Raw genomic sequence first — 22,373 nt, forward strand, 5'->3', positions numbered from 1 at the left:
TTTTTAAAAAGTTTACAAACTCATTTTAAGATGGACTTAGGTCAGACAATATGAAAGCTAAAAAAGAGTGAAGATTTAGCCTTAAATTATAGCAAAAAAAAAAAAAAAAAAGAAAGGGGGAGGGTTGGGGAAGAGAAGAGATTGGGAAGAAAGAACTTTTTCTAGAACACTGGAGCTAGAGACTGAATTCCTCTGCTGGTCTGCTGAAGATATTTTGGACGTGATTAGCTAATTCTTCCTCTCAATGGGTTTAAAGATGTGACTAAACGTGGGGTGCTGGAATAGCCATTTGTTGGAGTTCTACGTCTAAAGCTCTGTGAATGGTAACTAGGTGGATTAAAAGGCTGTTTTCTTCTCTCTCCCTTATTTGGCTGATATGTCTTCTTCCAGATTTGGAAACTCATAGACATCGCTATGAAATGTATCACAGACCATGAGTCACTATGAAAAGGACAAGTGTGTAAATTGCCTTACCAGTGAAAAATCCTCTGCCTGTCCTCCCCTTTTTTTCTGGGACAAAACTTCAGTTTTTTTCTCTCTGATTCATATCCTGGGGAAATCAAATCACAAAATGGCTATGTTTAATAAGAAATATCTCCAACCCACCTCACTTTAAGAATGTAACCTCTTTTTAATCCAGATGTTCATGATCTCCCCCGCATAAAAGCCTTTTCTTCAGAAGATTTGGTGCCATTTAAGACAGGTTAAAAGAGTCAGAGAACCTCTCATACACAAAAGTTATGCTGAAGTCCCATTAGCCAACGGGTCTAAAAAGTGTGTCTGCTGGTGGCAACTATTTTAAAGATGAGAATTAGCAGGAGAAAGGACTAAAGTTTATTTGAGCCCACCAGTGCCAGGCATGCTAGGGGCTCTTCTATAGTAATGGTTGACATTAATTGAATTCTTACTAGGTATGAGGTACCGTTCTAAGTTTTACAGGCATTATTTTATTTAACTCAAACTACTCCATGAGATAAATACTAAGATGGACCCCAGCTCTAGGAGGAGGGAAATGAAGCTCAGAGAGGCTCACTAACTTGCTCAGGGCCATGTAGCAAGTAAGATGCAGAGATGAGATTCAAACACAGATCTGCCTGACACCAGAACTTAAACTATTAACTACTATCCTCAATAGTGCTTTAAAAAAGGTAGACAGACTCTCTCCATTATGTATAGGAAATGGAAGCTCAGGGAAGTAACCTGATCAAGGGCACACATTAATGTTTCTTTGGCCTGGCATTTGAACTCAGGTCAGGTGGACTCCCACATTTATGTTCTAGGCACAGAGACATTAAGCCCCAAAGAGGAGCTGCTATCCTCACTCACATTCAACTCCATGGAAATTATTCTTAAATCAATTCAAATAAATGAATGTCTACTCTGTACAACGAATGAGACTCTGAAGATAATGCGAAAGATGTAAATCTACTGTACCTACCTCTAATAAGCTTTAAGTTCTAGTTGGCAGAGAAAATACATATATGAATGGATTGAGGTCAGTTGCAAAGCATTGTGTCACCACAGGTAATAGGACATCGTATGAAATGAATAAATTCTGAAGCAATGCAGGGGAAACCAGTGACTGGAGAAGAAAGTTCATCAATGAACGCTGAGAAGAGGAATAAAATAAAGCATATGATGAATGGAGTTGATTCCATTTCCACTATCTTCCTGACTATTTTGTCAGTAGGAAGAAAACATACTTTGGAGAACCTATGGAAAGAGAACACAACCTTAGCACTTATTAGAAAGGTTTCATTAAAGGTATAGCTTATGATCACAGAGCAATGAAAAGACTGAAGGACAGGAAAGGATTTTTCTGTGATTACAGCTAAAACTACTAGTTATTACTCTTTCCCTTGGCGAATAGGTTTCCACAGGGTTCCATCAAATACAAACCATAATAGTTATAAATCAAACCCAGACTTATTCTCTACAAAGAAAGGCAAAAGGGCAGAGGGGAGGGAAGGGCATCGATTTCAACATTTTCAAGGGATTTTCCATGAGATCTATCCAGTCTAATGAAAAAGAAGAAAAACCTTTTTTCTGAATTAATCTTGAAAATAGAGCTTTACTGGATGAATGAACTAGAACACCAATGCTTATTTCAGTTCCCCTGCCTGCAGACCTCCAACTTAATAAAGAATGGGCTGTTGAAAAGAATCCTGGGGATGGTAGACAAGTATTCCCTATTTACAAGGTCGTATCTAAGCTATGTTCAACTTTTCTTCAATCTAAGACATAGACTTCAGCCTTTAATAGAAGATTTACTGAAGCTCCTCTGAAAATAACATTTTCCAAACTGTACTGAAGAAGAAAAAGAGGCACTCTAGATGCTAATGAATATTACTAAATAAAACAGTTCTAGAGTCAAATAACTTTGGGAAAGCTGAGTTCAATTTTTTGCAGCCTTAGACATGTGCATGTACATCTTGTATCTCTACTGGGGACATATTCAGAATTTCTCAAACTTGTTTGACCTTAGAAATACCCTGTTATTTTGTGGAATTTGTACTACTATCTCATAGGTCTAGTATTCCAAAAAGCAGCCGTGTTCTCTTTCCTTACATAACTTTTAGAAAGATGAGGTAAATTGAATAATGGGTGGAGAAAGAAAACTACCAACGGGCCATGGCTTTGACCCCATGCCTGGGAGTGATAAGCCTTTACTTCCATGGACTCTGGGTTCATCACTGAATGAGTGACAAATCTCTAATGCCTCGTTCCATGATTTTCAGGGCTACCCTCACAGCAACATGAACAAGCAGTAGGGTCATTCTCTCCTGTAATGGGCAGCTCCAGGTTGGCCTCGGTGGTGTCCGTGGGAGACAAGGCAGGGGTTCCTTCCCAGGTGATGGCCAAGAGCTCTGGAAAACTGGAGGAGTACATGGAGCAAAAGATTATTTATACAGTGTGCCTAAACCACTGGGACAACTAAACTTTAGTATCTCATCCTAGTCTCTGAGATACACTCAAGGACTCAAAGTTCAGACTCCTTTAGCGGGTCATTCTGTATCTGCTGGCTGTACTTCCCTGCCCTCTCCCACACCTGAGCAGAACCTAAGACAAATTCACACAGAATATAATGGGATCACACTTCTTCAGATCCTCTGTGTGAGGGTGACTCTTTACAATACTATCATTATTTATGATTATTCGAAGAGGAGGAAACAGAGGCACTGAAGGGAAAGTTTCACCTCTTAGAGTAGTATAGCTAGAGGGAAATCCTTAGGCGAACCTTCTGTCTACAGAAATACAGTTCACTTAGGGGAGAGAACATCTTATAATCACTACATCCAAACGATTTAATTCCTACCCTGCGACATGGCCAGCTGAGTCAAACTGCACTATCCTCAGAGTCAGAGATACAGGAAAAGTCAGTCAACTCGTTAATGTGTGATGCATTTTGCAATGGCATTAACCACCATGCTTAGCCAGTGAGCAAAATTAACATAACTCTCAATGCGAACACTGTATCTTTCCATGTAACGGTATTTATACACTTTTTCATATTTCCAAATATTGTTGTCAGTGAAGAACTCTCTGTTGTAACAATAAACGGATTTGAAGAATAACTTAAGTTTGTATAGTGCTTTACAGTTATGAAGTACTTTCATTTACGTGTCTTATTTTATCCTCAGTATAACTCTGAGAGGTGGAACTTAGTGTCTTCATTTTATGATGCAGAAATTAGAGATTGAGAGATTATCACCAAACTAATAGCTGGCAGAGTGAGACTGAAACCCAGCCTCTCTGATTTCAGCACTGTCAACTCCCCATGAAGTGAAGCGCTACTCACGTGCTCCAAAGGATGTCCCTTATAAGTTCATGGTAATCTCAATTTTTTCTGTATTCCTTGTGCAAAGTACTAGTAAAACTAGTACTTTATTGAAAACTGTCTTATTTACCAATTATTTAATGAATTGATAACCAATTATTATTTAATTTTATCTGCCTATCTATCCCACTCAAACATAAGCCTTTGGTTACACTGTACTTTCAGAGACCCCTGAAGAATGTCCCCTCCCTCTAGACCCTATACAACCAGGTTCAATCCTATGCCACAGAATCCAGCACAGACCAGGGGTGGCCCCTTCCTACCTTCGGAAACTCTCTCTGGACTTCTCAAGCCCTGTCCTCGCTTAGGGAGGAGACTCTCCTGTGTGCCGTGTGCTCCTAGAGCACCAGTGCGGTTGTCTGTGGAGGACTCACACCACCACACTGTACTGCAAGTGTCTGTTTATCATGTCCCCACTTGACCTTGGGCATCTTGAGAACAGCAATCTTGGGTTCCTTCACTTTGAATCCCCAGAATCTAGTACACAGTAGATTGTCAATAATTAATAAATAAGCAATCTAATAAATACATAAAGTAACACAAAACCAATGAAGGCAGTTATCGCCTTTGAGGAGTTCCTAGTCTCATGAGGGAGAAAGACCGATCAAGAGACCACAACAAGCAACATTCCGGGGTGGAGACGGGTTCAGGGTGCTCTGGGAGTGTGGACAGGTAGGGATTGTGCTGTTCGGCCCTCAGAGACAGTGAAGTTGGGCAGAAGCTTCAAGAAGAGTAGAAGGTCCCCAGCCAATGGGCGTGGAGCTGAGAGAAAAGGGTGGGAGTGGGCAGCAAAGAGCGACAGCAGGCTTTAGAGGGGTTCTACTTCTCTGGGGGAGCTGCCCCTCTCTCCAGCCAACCTCATGGTTCTAACAGCAGCTACAAGTCATGCACGGTATCTTGTTCCCCTGGCCCAGAGGACTTCCCAGAGGTTTTGAAAATTTCTTCAGGCTCACCCAGGAGGCACATCTGAGAGAATAGAGCTGACTGGGAGAGAGAAGCCGAGGACAAAGTCGGAGGAAGGGTGTCGTGGAAGTGCTCAAGACCCTGACTCTGGTGATGTCTGGAGTCTGGTGGACCCCTGCCTTTGCTGAAGTTTGGTTTTCTACCTCAACTTAGTCAAGCTGGTTTTCTGTCACTTGCAAACACAAGAATCCGTATCCACACTAAGGCCTTACTAATACCTCCCACAACATGCAGAGATAGGCGCCAAGTAGCTACTCGATATTTTATTCCTCAAATGGACCTTCTCCCGTCATCGAGTTCAATCTCTTTATTTAAAGATGGGGACACAGGCTTGAGCACTTTTCCCCAAGTTACCCATACGACTCACAACAGAAGCTGAACTCTCTTCCCAGAACAGTGCTGTATCCACACAGACTGCTGCCCTTGTTGCCATGTGCTGGGTAATCAGCCTCAAGGTAAGAAGTGATAACGGGGTTCACATTTGGTGAAAAAATCACAATGGGCAAACGATTCATGATACGACTGTAAAGTGATGATGTTATTGTTTTCTACTTAATTCTATAACGAGCCCCTGGCATGCACCTGGTAGGTGGGTGTTTGGAGACAAGGCACACTCCTTGACCTCGAGTACTTCACCAAGTAGAATGAGAAGCTGTACAGCTTACCAGAGCTCACAGACCCTCAAATGAGCCATCTGGGAGAATATATACTTATTACTTTTGCAAGCGCTGACAAGTCTCCTCTGAACCGGTTACGAGCCAAACAAAAATGTCACCTCATAATTTCATAACTGCATTTAAATTCATTTTTAATCAAAAATGGTATCATTCAGCTGGACCAACTGGATACGGCACTTGGTTTTTAGAAAATGCAAAACAGCCTCCAAAGACAACCATTTCCTCCTACTCAGTATATCCAAAAGGATATGCTATGGGTTCTGAGGTCTACTGTAAAATAGGAGGTTCAAAGATGTTCTGCCCGAGGCTAGGCAGCATCACTGCCCTGAAGGGAACTATACTATTCAGGATGGGTACATTTTTACGTATTGTTAAAATAATGACTTCTAGAATTTATATTAAATTTCCAGACAGGCATATATCTGCCTAGAGGCAGGTGTCAATATCACCTTAGGTCACCTTGAGTCCCATCCAGCTCTGTGATTCTGCAGTTGCTTATACTGGATTTCTCCAAGTCTGTGATGGGCTGAAGAGCTATTCCTGTCCTACTTCTTTTCCTTATATAGGTCAGATCCCATTCCAGTGAGTACCATAACAATAACCACCTCATGGCCAGGTTATTTTAGACAACCTGATAAAACGAGGATCAAGCATGACCTCCAAGACAGAGTTGGCTGTGACAGAATTTGACCTGAATATTTAAGCAAGGAGGCAGCCGGTGTCTTAAATTTTTATCTCCATGGCACTAGGCCACTGCAGGACAGTCAGACAAAGGTATGGAAAAATCATCAGTGAGTCCAAACCACAGTACTCAGATTCCTGAACCAGGGACCCCAGTAGCCTGCTAGGCACTGCAAAATCAGAATGTCTGGGGACCCAATGCTGTGTGTCTCCATGTGAGAAGAGTCTCCATTTTCTGTCAACTCCAGCCAAAGAACAGCATGGAGACTTGTGCCTCCGATTTCAGGTCTATAAATAAGCCCTCTTGTCATACTGGATACCCCCAAACCTGCAGTTCCTTTCCCCACTCTTTCCCAGCAGGGCTGGCTTCATGTTTCTTTTTGCATTTGTTGCTCTTTCTTGGAGCGAAGCGTTAGCTGCCACTCTCTGTAATCTTCCTCTACAAGAACGTAAATTCCCTGAGTGTAGCAACTTGTTTGTTTGGCTCCCAGCTCTATTTAATACCCAAGTTGTCCTGCTGGAGAGCAAGCGCCATAAAAGTATGAAATATCTTGTCTAGAACCGTGCCTGGCATATAGTAAGTGCTCGATGATTATTTGCTGAATGAGCGAATGAATACATGATGAACAGTCATTGTGCAGGACCCAACTCCAATGCCACTCCTCCCTTCCCAGAGCAGTTACAGGTCTTTCCTCTGACCCTTTAGAACTGTTTGCATCTCTCTATTATAACGTCTATGGGATACTCTACTTATGTTATATCTGTTTTCCCAGGTAAACTGGAAAATACTTTATGGCAGGAACTATGTTTTTAGAGCTCCATGTCCTTGTGCCTAAAACAGTTAAGAGTTCACTCGATGTTTATTGCTTCAGTGATCATAAGAATGAATAAAAATGTTTCTCTTGTAACAATGAACGCTGAGGATTTATGATTTAACATCATACCTCACATTCTGCCTGGACTCCAGAGCTTTCCAAACTGAAGAAGCCGTGAGTCACTGGGCTTGGAGGGGAGGGGTGTTTGTTTGTGGAGGACTTGTTTCCCGACCTCGATGAATCACAAGTATAATCACCCCAACTGCATCCTGTCTGGGGAAGTAACCAAAACCCCTATTTCTGGCCCCAATGGCTTTTTGGTTTTATGAGTAAATGCCACTGACATGTCATTAAATAAATGCCCTCAGAAAGCCCCCATCCAGTGCCATAACCTATGACAGTCAGGTTGTAGAGGAGCATTCTTGCGAACACAGCACAAGACAAAGGAGTTAACGTTATTCTCCTTGCCTGGACCACTGCTCTAGCTTCTAACTGCGACCTTGCATCCAAGTTCTTTTCAAACATCTGTTACACTCTTTTCCAATAAATCACAGGTATGATCATGTAATTCTCCTGCAGAAAAATATGCGATGGTTCTCATCATCAACTGAAAACAGACCAAACTTTTTAATCTACAACTCCCTCCGGATTCTGGCTCTGACCTTCTCCACCTGCCACACCTTCCTGCATGCCTATATAACCATATGCTCCCAACAAGATGAACGATTTTCTGATCACATACAAATCCTATACTTTGCTCTGCGACTTTGTTCCCTGTCTCCTCTTAGAATGCCCACCTCCTACTGTTTCCAAATGTCTAAAATCTACATACTCTTTGAGTCTCACCAAATGCCACTTCCTCCACAGTATCATCAGTGATGTTCCAATAAGGAAGAATAATGTTTCTTTGAGCATGCGCAGATGTTTTAATCTGTGCTCCCTTTCCATTAATTACTTCTAATTGCATTATAGACACGTACACGCGTGCTCATTTCTCTGATAGATCAGTTCCTGAAGAATATCTGAATCTTAGTCAATGTGATACTCCTTCAACTCCTAGTGGTGCGTGCCAGAGTGCACACTCCAAATAAACATTGTTAGAGGAAAACCTGAATTAGATCAATTGTTGAAATCTTTATCTTTGGCTCAGAATCTTCAGGAAAGGTCTGACTTAGAATTTTTTTATTCTCATCTCTCTCGTTTTATCCCTTACCTCCTTTCCAAGAAAATATATGATTCAGAAAGTCTTTGGTCCCTGCAAAGAACTTGCTTTATATCCATAGATCTCAAAGGCAAGGTATTCATCCCAGCCTTCCTTCCTCCTATATCCAGTTCCTGTGGCCCACCTTACTAGTAGATACAACAAGCTCAAGTGAGAAAACATAATTTTGACCATAAACCCAGTAAAAGGAAAACATACTTGAGAGGTATTGCCATTTCAAAAAGCAAACTTTAAAAAAGATAGCATAGGGCTTCCCTGGTGGCGTAGTGGTTGAGAGTCCGCCTGCCGATGCAGGGGACGTGGGTTCGTGCCCCGGTCCGGGAAGACCCCACATACCGCGGAGCGGCTGGGCCCGTGAGCCATGGCCGCTGAGCCTGCGCATCTGGAGCCTGTGCTCCGCAATGGGAGAGGCCACAACAGTGAGAGGCCCGCGTACCGCAAAAAAAAAAAAAAAAAAAAAAAAAAAATATATATATATATATATATATATATATATATGGCATACTCCACAAAGACTTTGCTGTTACTGGCTATTTCAGAATATCCGCGCCCCAGTGCCAATTTCAGGGTGGACACATTCCTTCAGTGTGGATAAGCGAGAGTTGAAGCAATAAAGCTTAGCAAAGCACCTTCCTCTCCTTTTTGTTTATTCGTACCATTCTGGTTATGAGAATAGGGAGGTAGAAGCAGAACAAGGTTAAAATCACCCATGTCAAGGTCAGATAAAGAGGGAACAGAATGTCAGGAGTTTTGCTTCCTCAACTGTCTTTCAGCAACGGGCACTTCTGCGCAGATGAAAGAGATGGACGGCCATCACTTCCCCCTGAGAGCCACCTCCACAGGCCGCTTCCGTCCAGGCTGCCATCAGGGCGGGGCCCCTCCCTCTCTAGAGGCTAAGTCCTACCCACACCACTTACTGGCTGAATGACCACGGAAAAGTCTGCAATTTCTCTGTCCTTTAAATTGCAAAAGAACGTGGTCAGACTTTATAAACTGTAAAGCGCTGCTGAAATATTAGTTGTTTGCGTAAATTCAAAGACAACTGGTTTTGTTTTTGTTTTCATTACCCTACACCTGGAGTCAGCAAACTTTTTTCTGTAAAGGGCCAAATACGAAATACTTTAGGCTTCGTGGACTGGATGGGGTCTACTGCAACTACTTAACTCTGCCTTTATAGCAGGAGAGCAACCACTGACAGTATGCAAATGACAGGATATGCCTGGTTCCGATAAAACTTTACTTATAGAAACAGGTGGCAGACTGGATTTGGCCCATGGGCCATATTTGCAAATCCCTGCCCTACATCTTTGGAGGAAATGAAACCCCAGAGGCAGACAGAAGGGCTTACTAAAATCTTTCCCAGTGCTAAAGATTTTGTCACTTCTTGTGAGCAACTGTCCTGAGGCTTACAGACATCTCTTTTAGGTACTTTTTGAAATCAGAGTTTTAGTTTTGTGTATGGCCATCACCACCTTCATCAACATCCTTTTGGACCTGAGAAGTATTACTGAGACAGGCATAAAAGAACCCTAGTTTTCTACACCTACCACTTGACCACACTCTCTTCTGGGAAAGACAGCTCTGATTATTGTTGAAGAAAATATCAATCATACTTGCGGTGAAAGGTCACTATATTTTTTAACAAATTGGTCCTTTGAGCAAGATGAATTTTAATGGATTGGTTTATTAGCCTAAAGGTTGAACCAGACTGAGAGTAACTGAATGATTTGCTCATAATTAGTATTATTTATAATTATTTTACTTGGGAAAAAAGTATCACCTTAAATGTCAGGATGTTTTTTAATTGCTTCAGATGAGATTCAAAATAATTGACTTTGCAAGTGTATTTAAAAAAAACTCATTTAAAATTATCTAAAGCTGCTGAGAGTCTGTCTGCAAGATGTAAGATATTGATATTCATTACTAGGAACAGGGCAGAAATTGATCCATGATTTTTTTTTAACCACACGAATTGTGTATTGTGGTCACTTCTGGACTCGAAAAGAGCTGGAATGCTGATAGGGTGATGTGTCTTTCCTATTGCCCATTAAATCTGTTCTCTAAGTAAGTATGCTGTGTGAATATGTCTTTTACTCAAATATATATTTGCATATATTTTATATTAAAAAGGGAGTAAGTACGTGCTTGAAAATAGAAGGGATACACACGTGCTTGGAGGTTGTAGAAAAACACAGTCTATGTACATATTGTGCAGGTATACACGTGATTTGGATGGGACACCGACTTCTTGAAGGTGAGTAGGTGTATCATTTAGCATCTCTGTAAATATTTATCGGTCAGTTGGTGGAGAAGAAAAGGAGAGTACATTAACATCTGGGGAAAGATAGCTTTTAAAATAATGCAAGTTGTAAAATACGGATAAATCACTAGTAAAAAACCTGCAGCAGAGTAACAATGATGATACCTTATAATTATGTAACACTGGAGAGTGACAAACTTTTGCTGCGCTCAGATATAATCTCAGTAGTGCCTCACATCTACATCTGCATGCAGCAAGGAAGGGTAGTAAGGACTTCACTGGGCAGAAGGGGAAGAGACGGCTCAGTGAAGTCCAAGGATTTGCTCCCAGTCTACACTGCCTTCCCCGTATCCCACACTCATCTGGAACCCGCAGAAAGGGTGAATGTGTCCACAGGTATCAAAGCCAACCTCAGCAGCCTTCACAGGTCGCCTCAACCAGCCTGACTCAGGATGCAGACCCAAGTTTCCCACGTGAGGGGTTTTAGTGAGTTAAGTAACAAGCGGACTGGAAAGAACATCCCAGGCAGGGAATATGGTGACGGGATTAAAAACACAGCCTCTTATTCGCTTCTTCCAAGCATATTCAGTCTGAGCATGTGCCTGAGACATGGTGTGACACTGACTTGGGTGGCACAGAGTCCAGGACACAGCCAAACCGCTCTTCCAGGGAGCAAAGCAGACACCATCAATCACTATCTGCATGTTTGAGACATAGAAAAATGTAGCCGAGGCTGGGAAAAAGAACATTCGAAGATGGCTAAAAGGGAAAGAACACCAAGTTTCCCACTTATCTGCCAAAGACACGCATCTATACAGATACACACACACACACACACACACACACACACACACACACACACACACACACACACACACTCACACAGGTTCCTCCAAAGCTCCGTAAGAAAATACCCTGCTGAGAGTAGTAAGGGTATATTAACTAATTTTTATTAATGCCATCTTTTATTTGGCTAGCAATCATAATCTATTAAGAGCATTTATTCACATTATCTTACTTATTCAACCCTCAGAAAAATCCTGTAAGGCTCATCAGTAATATATTATTATCTCCCTTTTATAGACAAAGAAAACGGAGACAAGAGGTTTCCTTGCTTAAGCTAATCTCACTAAATGGCAGAATGAGAACTTGACTCCTAGTCATTCCTGAGAGCAACTGTGGGAAACTGGAAGGAAGGAGGGAAAGCTGAGACATTGGTTCAGAGTGGGAAGAACCTGAACACACTGCCGTCAGACCAGAATTCTTCCTCGTTTAGGTCAAAAGGCCGGCGTAGGTGTGGCCCTGTGACACACAACCATAACGGCGAGAGCGACTTCCAGGCACACTTACTCACTTTGAATTTTCTTGTGCAACTGAGCGTTTGCTCTCAAACTCCTGGCCTCCAATGTCCTGTGAAGTTTCTGGGCAGCTGAGTTGGAACCAACTTCAAACAAGTTTAAGTCTCTGATTCAGCCCCCACACCCTCCCTCTCCGGCTCTGTGGTCAGTCTTTTGCATCACGACCTGCGATCGAGCAGTTTTTCTTTTGCACTCCTTTGGGGCTCCTCCCTCACTCTCCCTCAATCTCCCAGGTCCTGTCTGCACTTCTCCCCCTCCGTCTCTCCTGTCCATCCACTTTTCCCACTATCAGGGGCTCTGTGCCCCGTGTGCCCCTCCATCGTCCTCTCCCGGGTACCTACTTGGGCTCGGCAGCCACAGGCACCTTCCAGCTGCCCCTCGGCTTTCTTGGTTCTCTGTCTGATGCTGTCTGAAGCCGCCTGCCTCCATCCAGGGCCTGGGATCCATGAAAGTCTTCAAGCTCTTTGTTACTTTTCCACCTTAGTTGATGATGCTAGGTAAATAACAACAAACCAGAAAAGATGGCATATCAGCTGTGGTTCTCACCCGAAGCTTCCAGAAGTGTCAGCTCAGGCCCCAACATTGCAACAAAGGAATCTAACAGTTGGGTACGCGAAAATCAGTTAGAGGACAGGAGGAGAAAACTTCAGCGCTTCCCAAATTCTGCTGCCCTCCGGGGGCTCCCCCTTGTGGAAGATGCAGGGCATGGCAAGGCGGTACCCAGGCGGGTCGGGGCCTCCGGGAGGAGGGGGAGAGGAGCTCACACACCCCAGGGGTGCGCACCCCCAGGGCTGTGGAGTGCCGCTCCAGCCATGAACAACAGCCCCTGTGTGAGCCCCTCTGTAATTAATCAGGGAACCGCTGTGGGGAGAGACAAGAGTTCCCCATGCCTGGGGGTCTCTGGTCCAGGTGAGTATGGCATGAGTCATGAGCTTGCACAGTCTACACTCCGTATGGACGTGGTGACTGGCAACCACTTGCCTCTTCTTCACGTCCAATTCCCTCACCAGCATAAATGTACCATAAAGTCGGACATCCACACAGGGCTATACTGGTGAGACAGGCGTGGTCTCTGCCGTCTGAGGACAGGGAGATGGTCCAGGCTCTTGGACTCTGGCCAGTGTGGGCACCCATCCTTTTGGAGTCCTGGCAACTTCCTGCTCCCCACTTGATGGAAACAGACTGTATGTTCACATAGTATCTTTCTGCGGAGAGATTCCGCCTCATTCATTCCCACCTACCCTGGCAGTTAAGTAGCGTAGGAAACCAAATATAGCACTTTTTCTGCAAACAGAATGGGAGGCTCATGCAACCCAGAAAGGTGTCCAATGCTCTAGCAAGGCCATCAGTGGAGCTAAGGGCCCAGCTTTCCCGACTTCCTCGTGCCTCCTGTGTCTAGACTGTGTTCTGCCTCTGGAGAGCAGGGGAGGTGGGGCTCCCGGACCTTCCTCAGTGCAGGGCGATGAGCGGCACCCTGAAGGAGTATTGATCGACGCGGTGGCTGTGAAGACCACGTGCTGGGCGTGACACAGACATCTGGACCCAGAGCGAGCCTGCCGGAGAGACTGTGTCATTATGTCAAAAGCTGGGGAAACAACCAGTGGGCCTACTGGGATGCTCTTTATTTGCCAGAACCTAGTAAGGAAGCTGCAGAATGACAACAGTGGCCCGGCCAGAGTTCACATGCCACCACGTGTGTGGTGACACATTATCTCATTTCACCCTTATACCATTTCTGAGATGGAGTCGGGTTAACCCCATTTTATAGATGAAGAAACTGAGTTCAGAGTGGTTAATTGCCCATAAGATAAGTGGCCATGATAGGGATCAAACCTAAATCAATTTCAGCCTAGAGCTCTTCTCACCATATCACATTGCTTCTGTGACTCTTCCAGCTGTCCTGGCCAGGGGACTCGGGCCACGGCATATTAATTTCAGCAAAGCCAAATCTCAAGCCAATTCCCGCTGATCTCTATTTAAACTCCATTACCTCCCTGATGTTGGTAGCAGCTCTGTACTGAACCACACAGAAAGACTGAGCTGGGAGTAAAAATATAAAACTCCACTTACTAAAAACCATCGCTTCTTCATTGGCTCTTTCTCCATAAGCAACCTCGACACTACAGAACCAAAGGTAAAACGAACACAGAAATACGTTGGGCAAAAGGAGCTGAAATAATGTGACGAAGGAGACGTGTCAAGTCATGGTATGGACTCACTAAATATTTCCATACTATACCTATACTGGGCTCTGGGCTGAATGTGAAAGAGGCAACCCACCCTGAAGACACTTACATGTTGTTATAAACCGAAATCAAGTTAAAAGCAGCAACAAGGATTTGGAGAATTCAAGGAAAGCTACAAAAACAAAACAAAAAAAGATTCCTTTCATGTAATTGGATCTCAACCTGAGGACCTTCAGTGACTGACTGCTGTGAAGGACGGAATAAAAATCCAGGAATACTTCTCAAAGAGAAGGAGCAGTGGGAAGCAGCCGCATAGTACAGGGAGATCAGCTCGGTGCTTTGTGACCACCTGGAGGGGTGGGATAGGGAGGGTGGGAGGGAGGGAGACGCAAGAGGGAAGAGATATGGGAACATATGTATATATATAACTGATTCATTTGGTTGTAAAGCAGAAACTAACACACCATTGTAAAGCAATTATACTCCAATAAAGATGTTAAAAAATAAAATTAAAAAAAAAGAGAGAAGGAGCACAGGAAGGACACATGCTCATGGGTGGAAGAATAGGAAAATGAGTGGAGTGGGAGGGAGAGTCTTGTTTCCCTTTGGGCTGGTCGGTGCATCCCGTTCTGCGCCACCCCAGGCAAAGTGGAGGATGCTTATAATAGAGCGACCATAGGAAAGAAGGGATCACAATTCATCTCAGGAGGAATCTGGAAAAGTGGAAACGTTTAGGCAGGTGAAGATACGACTCTGCACAGGAAATGACTGCTATCTTCAAATATCCAAAGGGCTCTGAGGTAGAAAGGGACGGGATTTGCTCTAGCTTTCAGGGAATACGATGGAACCAATGGGGAGAAACTCCAAAGAGAGTGCTTTTTGACTCACAGAAGAAAAATATTCTGCTAGCTCAGTCCAAAACTAGAAGGATCACTTCCTGTCTGGAGAAGGTCAGGAGGGCTCTGCCATTGGAAGTTCTTTGGTCAAAGGACGGGCCCAGGCAGGAAGACCTTCTGGACTGAAATAACCCTTGGGAATCCCTTTAGCTCTAAGCGTGTTGGGGTCTCTGAACAACCTGAGTTCCAAGCGGAGAAAGTGGACAAGAGAAATGCAGGAAATCCTCACACAGAGCATATAACTCCCATTTAGGGATCACATGTCCTAATATAGTCAATGACCACCTAAATGCAAAATGTGCTTACGCCTTTTCCTCTGTTTCTCTTGAACAGAATTATTTATTTTACTGTCTCAGGAATTCCAATATTTAAGGACCTCCTAGGTGAGGCAAACGCCCTTTAGAATAGTGGAAAACACAAAGGAGAAGGCCACACTCCCACCCTCTCATCAGTTTAAGGAGAATCTGAGGGTTTAAAAGAGATGTTTAGAAGCCAACTGGTCAAAGACCCCCACCCCTCATGTCTGAATTCCTTCCTTATCTTCCCTGTTTGAGTGTTGCCTGATCTCTGTTTGAATGCTGCCTCCAAAGCTAATTTCATTGTTGGCCATTCCAATGGGGAAATTGGCAAAAATATACACATGTAAAATGCATCAGCAAGACATGGAAACAAAGGCAAAGAAAAATGGTACCTTTAATAGGCACTGTATCAGAGTATAAAGACAGAACCTAATATTAATAAGGATTATAAAAAGTCAGACTACAGTAAATTTTTAAAACACCACCTCCAAAGCAAATAAACTTATTTACAAAATAGAAATAGACCCACAGACAGAAAATAAGCTTCTGGTTACCAAAGGGGAAGTGGGGGAGGGATAAATTAAGAGTTTGGGATTAACATATACACACATTACTATATACAAAATAGATAACCAACAAGGACCTGCTGTATAGCACAAGGAACTCAATATTTTGTAATAACCTATAAGGGAAAAGAATCTGAACAAGAATAAACAGATAGAAAGATAGATAGATATGTATAAATGAATCACCGTGCTGTACACCTGAAGCTAACACATTGTATATCACATTGTAAATCAACTGTACTTCAATGAAAAAGTGAAAAAATAAAGTAAAATAAAATAAAATAAAATACCACCTCCAGTGTGAGTGGCCACTACTTAATAACACACGGTACTGGTAAAAAGCATAGGTGACACTGCTGCTCGTCAGGCTATCTTTTGCGTATATGTGCAAGCCTTCCAGGGCCGGGTGGGAAGATAGAATAGGGGCAGGAGAAATTAAAATGGTGAAGGTTGCTAATAAGGAGGAAAGCACGGTATGGGGCTTTGAGGGATGCTGGTACGTGGTATGTATTTCACTTGCTTGTATGATGGGGACTGGGGCAGAGTTATAAAAGTGAGTGCAGAGCTGGTGGGCATGGCAGACAAGAAAAGCGGGGCATTAAAGAATTGACCTCTGATTGAGTAGAGAGGATGGAGGGCTTCAGTGGAGGAGGGAAAAGACATAGAGTTTAGGGGTGGAGGAAAAGGGAGAAACACGAGATCAGTGAGGGAATTGAGAGGTAGGGAGAAGTGAGGAGAGAGCCTCAGGCGAGGTCCAAGATACTTGGGATGTTTCCAAAACCATCGTGGGGTCTCAAGAGATGGTGAGAGGTGGGGATAAGGGTAAATGTTTAGGGGGATGCAAGAGACAAAGCCCGGAAAGATCTCCGGAGTGGAAAGAAGCAGAGACGAAGCTAGATTCATCATAAGACTTAGTCTCTTCCTGGCTGCAAAAGATTGTTAATCCACCAGAAAAATGTGGATCCGTCAAGGGTTGACTGAACACCTCCTATATGCCCAGACATGTGATAGAAATAGAAATCCAAGTGTTAGTAAAAAGTCATGCTCAAGAATGTCCGGTAGTAATCTTAATTACTATCAGTCAATTAACAATCGTTGATTTAGGAACTACTACAGCTGGGGACCACGGTCAGCACGAGCTGTACAGTTGGGATCACCAGGCCTATCGACATGGAGGTCACAAATAGGGGGGCGGGTAGAGCCAAATGTAAAACTGCTGCGAAGAATTATAGGGTGCTTCAGAGAAAGATGACGTACAAAAATAGGGTTCGTGATTTTCACATTTTTAACAAAAAAGAGATGTGAGAAGCCAAGAGAAGCAGGAGTCAGGCCATGGCAAGTTTCTTCCCGGCCTGAGACTGGCAGACAGCGTTGCCCGACAACTTCTCAGGGTCCAGAGCAAGGGGTCAGATGCCGAGCCCAGCAGAGGACTGCCGGGGACTGGCGCAGAGCCAGACTGGGTAAGAAACTGACTCCACTCCTCAAGGACATCAGGAGCTCATGATGGAAGGAGGCAGCCTTCTGCCTGAGCTCCTTCCCCTCTGGACCCCACTCACCCTGCCTGGCGTGACCTCTTCGGCTCGTTTGGCCTCCGCCCATGGCCAAGTGAGAAAACCATCTCTAAGGAGCCTCTCCAATTTCCTGAATTTTCTGTCTGCCTTGCTTTCCTACTTGGGTTCACAGATGAGCCCATGACCCTCAACGACTGTTTTGGGGAAGCTTTTGCATTTTCCTTGGCAAAGGTGCAGCTCGCTGAATTCTTTTAGGCCAGGCCAATAACAACAAGCCCTCAAATCGCTGAGCCAAGTGGTTTCTTTGGGGATCTGCTTACATTCCCTCCCTGAAAAGAGCAGGGGGCCCACTTCGTGCAGTCTCTGCACACGGAAAATGCACGCTCCACTTTTAAGGTGGCGGAGGCATGGGAGGCTCTGACCCAAGAGAGGATGGAGCACAACTGATTTTTGCTTTGGTTTTATATTGCTCGATTGGGTTTCATTCCATTTTAGATGATGGATAAGACGGCTCGGAGTCAGCTCCCTTGAAGACTGTCTTGAGAAAGGGCTAGGGAAGCTTTTAGTGCAAGCCCCATGGGATCCCAAGTTGGCAGAAGAATTTATGTGTGTCAATACCCTCTCTCATTCCTGAACTTCCACTCAGTTCAGGGTTCAATACTGTAATTACATTCTTGTAAGTTGTGGCTTTGGGAAGAAGATGGAGTCAGTCTATAGACGGCTTGATTTTTTTTTTTTTTTTTAATAATCATGGAGGGATGTTTGGGTAGAAATAATCCAATTCCATAAAGGATTACTCCAACGTTTTGTGGGGGAAACTGTTATATGATGATTCTTCAATCAGTTTACCTCCCCGTTTATTTTCTATCATGCGAACGTGAGAACGTGGTCATGTTTCCCAGGTGTCCCTAGCTGAGGGGAAAACCTTGAGAACTATCTTCATGGGAGCCTGTCGAGCAGTGGCCGTCAAACAGCCACTATGGAATTAACAATTATCTGTGAACAATTCACAAGGCACGTCATCCATGTGCAGATCACTGAGAACTGACTGCCTCTGAGAAGTGCCTGCAAGATTAGCCAAACGGCCTTTTGCAAAAACAACAAGAAAATGATCACAGAAGTACTTCCTCATTTCTTGGCATCAGTGCATGGCTAGGGCGACAGAGTTGCAGGTTCATGCTCCGAGTCTGAGGGTATTCTTCAGGTGGGGGAAACAGGGGCTCTTGCAAAGTAAAATTTGAACACATTCTCACACGGCAAGATGACCCACATGTATCCAGAAACACCTAGAGCAGTCATTCAGTACTGAGCTTTCCTACTCAGATGGCAACTAAAGGGTTGTGGGGTCAAACCTGCCATTTTTAGAAGACGGAAATCAGGGCAATCTCATTTGCAGATGGGTAAATACATTCTAGGGACCTAAGCCGGCTTCAGTGACTTTATCAAAAAGCCTGGCGTTAGAGCAAGAGGGTTGATACTGAGAACCCTCCTAGGAAGGGGCTCATCCAACAGCCCACTGCACCGTCTGACCCAGAAGCTCTCCAGCAGTTTCCAGCCACTGTGGGGACCTGGCAATCAGAAGTAACCCCATCTTGGGCTTCCCTGGTGGTGCAGTGGTTAAGAATCCACCTGCCAATGCAGGAGACACGGGTTCGAGCCCTGGTCCGGGAAGATCCCACATGCTGAGGAGTAACTAAGCCCGTGTACCACAACTACCGAGTCTGTGCTCTAGAGCCCGCGAGCCACAACTACTGAAGCCCGTGCACCACAACTACTGAGCCTGCGCTCTAGAGCCCGTGAGCCACAATTACTGAGCCCACGCACCACAACTATTGAAGCCCGCACACCTAGAGCCCATGCTCTGCAACAAGAGAAGCCACCGCAACGAAAAGCCCGTGCACCGCAACGAAGAGTAGCCCCTGCTCACCGCAACTAGAGAAAGCCAACGCGCAGCAACGAAGACCCAACGCAGCCAAAAAATTAAAATTAAAAATAAAAAGAAGTAACCCCATCTCCATGCTTTGGAGGAAAATTTACAAACTGAGGTTTGCCTGACCTAACAACAGGGATGATTAGTTTTCCTATATCAACTGATGAAGAGAAGATACTGGCATTTCCAACCAAGAAAAAAAAAGGATAGCTTAGGCTAAAAGCAGCCTCAATGTGGGAAACCAAGTGAGGTTGTGAGAAGAGTCAAATTTCTTGCACTTTATTAAGAATTCAGCTGGACCCTCCAGAGATGCTCATCTTCAGGGGATTTCATAGGTCCTTGGCCAGAGACCAACCTGGATCATAAGAGGAAACCCCCTGGGCCTTTCTTTTAAAGAAAGAGCTTTTAGTCATCTGGGCTTTGCTTATTGAAAGAATATTCTTTCTTGTCCTGGAGTCAGGGTAAAAGAATGTGCTGCCAGGTTATCTGAGAGGCCCACAGGGAGATGCCAGTGAGACAAGCCCAGTGGTCCCCTACTGAACTCTTTCATCTTGAAGGCCAATAAGATGCCATCTTCACTACACTTCCCAGGGCCTGCTGTCTTCAGACGGCACGACAGCAATGAACACAGAACTCAGTTGCCACTCCTTTCCCATTTCACTCTTAACGCCAAGGAAATCTGGTATCAGAGCCTTGGAATTATGAACTGGAAAATGGTGACAAGAAGAGTGTGGGTGCAAAGTAATTTAGAACACTGAACGTCACCCAATAATATGAAAACAGGTCATGCAGGATATCGCCACGGGGCTTTTTTTAATAGATATATTTTGTTAATTGGGGTATAGTTGCTTCACAATGTTGTGTTAGTTTCTGTTGTACAACGAAGTGAATTAGCTCTATGTATACGTATATTCCCTCCCTCTGAGACCTCCTTCCCACCCACCCCCCATCCCATCCAGCTAGGTCATCACAGAGCGAGCTGAGCTCCCTGCACTATACAGCAGTCCCCACCAGCTATCTGTTTTACACATGGCAGTGCACATACGTCAGTCCCAATCTCCCAATTCACCACCACCCCGTGACCACACGTCCGTTCCCTACGTCTGCCATCTCTATTCCTGCCCCGCAAATACGTTCATCTGTACCATTTTTCTAGGTTCCACATACGTGTGTTATTTTACGATATTTGTTTTTGTTTCTGACCTACTTCACTCTGCATGACTTTCTGTTAAATTCTTCCCTCTCAATTCTTTGGGGAATTCTCCCTGCTTCTGTGTGCAGAGAGCCCCACTAACTCACAGTAATCTGAGGGTTAGAGATCATCACCGTTAAGAGCGGGGCCACAGCGGTGGCAATGGGATCATATGATCCCACTCACTCTATGTCAAGGCCATAGTCTACCCATAATGATAGGTTATAGGGGTAAGTTTACACAGTGAATAGGCCACTGCTGCTCCCTCCTTGATTCTCAGCAAGAAAAGTGCAGAAAGTTCAGTTACTCCCACTGGCCCCTGGACAAATGCCCAACTGCTCTCTGGGGAAATCTCACAGCGACTGTGTCATTGTGAATTCCTCCCTCTCATGCCCCTCCTTCATGGCCACTTAGTTGCCAAGCTCTGTCCATTCTTTCTCCACTGCATTTCTTGAATTAGTCCTCTTCTTTGATCCCTGCGGCAATCATCCTTGGTGAGGTTCTCATTTTTTTTTCTCCACTGGGCTTTCGCTCTATCTTCCCATTTAGTTTCCCGATACCACTGTAATCCATTTTACACGTGACTCTCGGTTGAGTCTTCCTGACGCATGCCTCCCCGATCACGTCACTCTTCTGTTCAAACACTCGTGGTGATACTCTGCTGCCTGCTGTTCACAGTCCAAATGTGGTGATTCTGCATTGCTTATCGACCAAAATCCAATGAATAAACTGATAGCTTTATTCACAAAGAGGAAATTGTCCAGGGACTCACATGTTATCCTATGAATAAAGGACTGAGACGCAGAAAGTTGCTCAAACTTCAGTAGCCCATGTACTGGAAGTGAATTTCACTTGTCCCGTCCCAGTGGGTTTCTCTCCAATACATCCCCCTTGTCCCAATCAAAAAGTCCTTTTCCTGTGTCCACCCTGACTTATCCCTCAGGCTCTTGAATTCTGCTATCTTTAACTATTACTTTTTCTTTTTTTTTTTTGTGGTACTCGGGCCTCTCACTGTTGTGGCCTCTCCCGCTGCGGAGCACAGGTTCCGGACGCGCAGGCTCAGCGGCCATGGCTCACGGGCCCAGCCACTCCGTGGCATGTGGGATCTTCCCAGACTGGGGCACGAACCCGCGTCCCCTGCATCGGCAGGCGTACTCTCAACCACTGCGCCATCAGGGAAGCCCTAACTATTATTTCTTTTAATAGTGAGTTCCACTCTCAGAAATGAGATTAAGAAAGTAAAAAAGGAACAAGTGACTCCTAAGAAAAACACCAAAGAACGACTGCAGCTTGAGTGGAGAAGGGGAGCCGATGGGTGTTTGTGACTCTTCTTTGTTCGATTCCCTGCATCTCAGGACCTTAATCATCCACAGATTAAGCCTCTTGACTAAGCCTTTAACTTTGATTGGGGATTTCTCTTTTGTGCTTATGTTTCAGTTACTCAAAACATGATCATCACAATTAGACGGTCATAATACCCCATGATGCTAGGAATGGTTTAATGGAGAAACATACTTGGGTAAAGATCCTTGGATATTAATCAGAGTAATGCATAGAGACTGTAGAAAGCAACTTGGAGAATAACACATAGAAAAAGTACTCAGTCACTTTGACCATCTTTACAGCATTGCTATTTCTGGGGCTGAATGCAAGAGCAGCTAGGAGTGGGGGAGAGGGGAAGACACACCACATCACACACAAATCTGAGGATTCCAATCCTGCAAGGTTTCTTGTCATGTGTAAAAGATGGACATAATCTCCCTCTACATAAGGCCTATAACAGTCATTCCCCTTTCCCCAGAAGTAACACAGACTACAACGATAACAGCCTAGAAAGGTGAAGAGCTCACTTTTCTTTTAAAAAGAAAAAAAAAAAAGGAGAAAATGAAGAAAAGAAACAAGCAAATACGAACAGACTCTGAAGGACAACTTATTTTGCCTGTCAGTGCACCGTGATGCACAGCTGGGAAGTTCTTCTT

At 44.2% G+C, this 22,373-nt stretch overlaps 1 protein-coding gene across 11 annotated transcripts in view; it reads right to left on the reverse strand.

Annotated features, from left to right (window-relative positions):
• Positions 1-22,373, reverse strand: part of LOC307190567 (uncharacterized protein) — a 394,123-nt gene that overhangs the window by 87,283 nt on the left and 284,467 nt on the right. For 6 of the 11 annotated variants that reach the window (XR_013829494.1, XR_013829495.1, XR_013829496.1 and 3 more), the window contains one exon: positions 12,156-12,307. The exons of 4 other annotated variants lie outside the window; for them this stretch is intronic. Coding sequence is in view for 1 of the 7 variants with exons in the window: in XM_079929810.1 (XP_079785936.1) it covers positions 12,295-12,307 (13 nt within the window). In the remaining 6 variants the exon portion in view is untranslated. Of the gene's footprint in view, positions 1-474; positions 551-12,155; positions 12,308-22,373 lie in introns of all 11 variants that reach the window. One more of the 11 variants, XR_013829498.1, reaches the window with a different exon arrangement.

The sequence above is a fragment of the Stenella coeruleoalba genome (assembly GCF_951394435.1).
Source record: "Stenella coeruleoalba genome assembly, chromosome: 8".
Taxonomy (NCBI): Eukaryota; Metazoa; Chordata; class Mammalia; order Artiodactyla; family Delphinidae; genus Stenella; species Stenella coeruleoalba.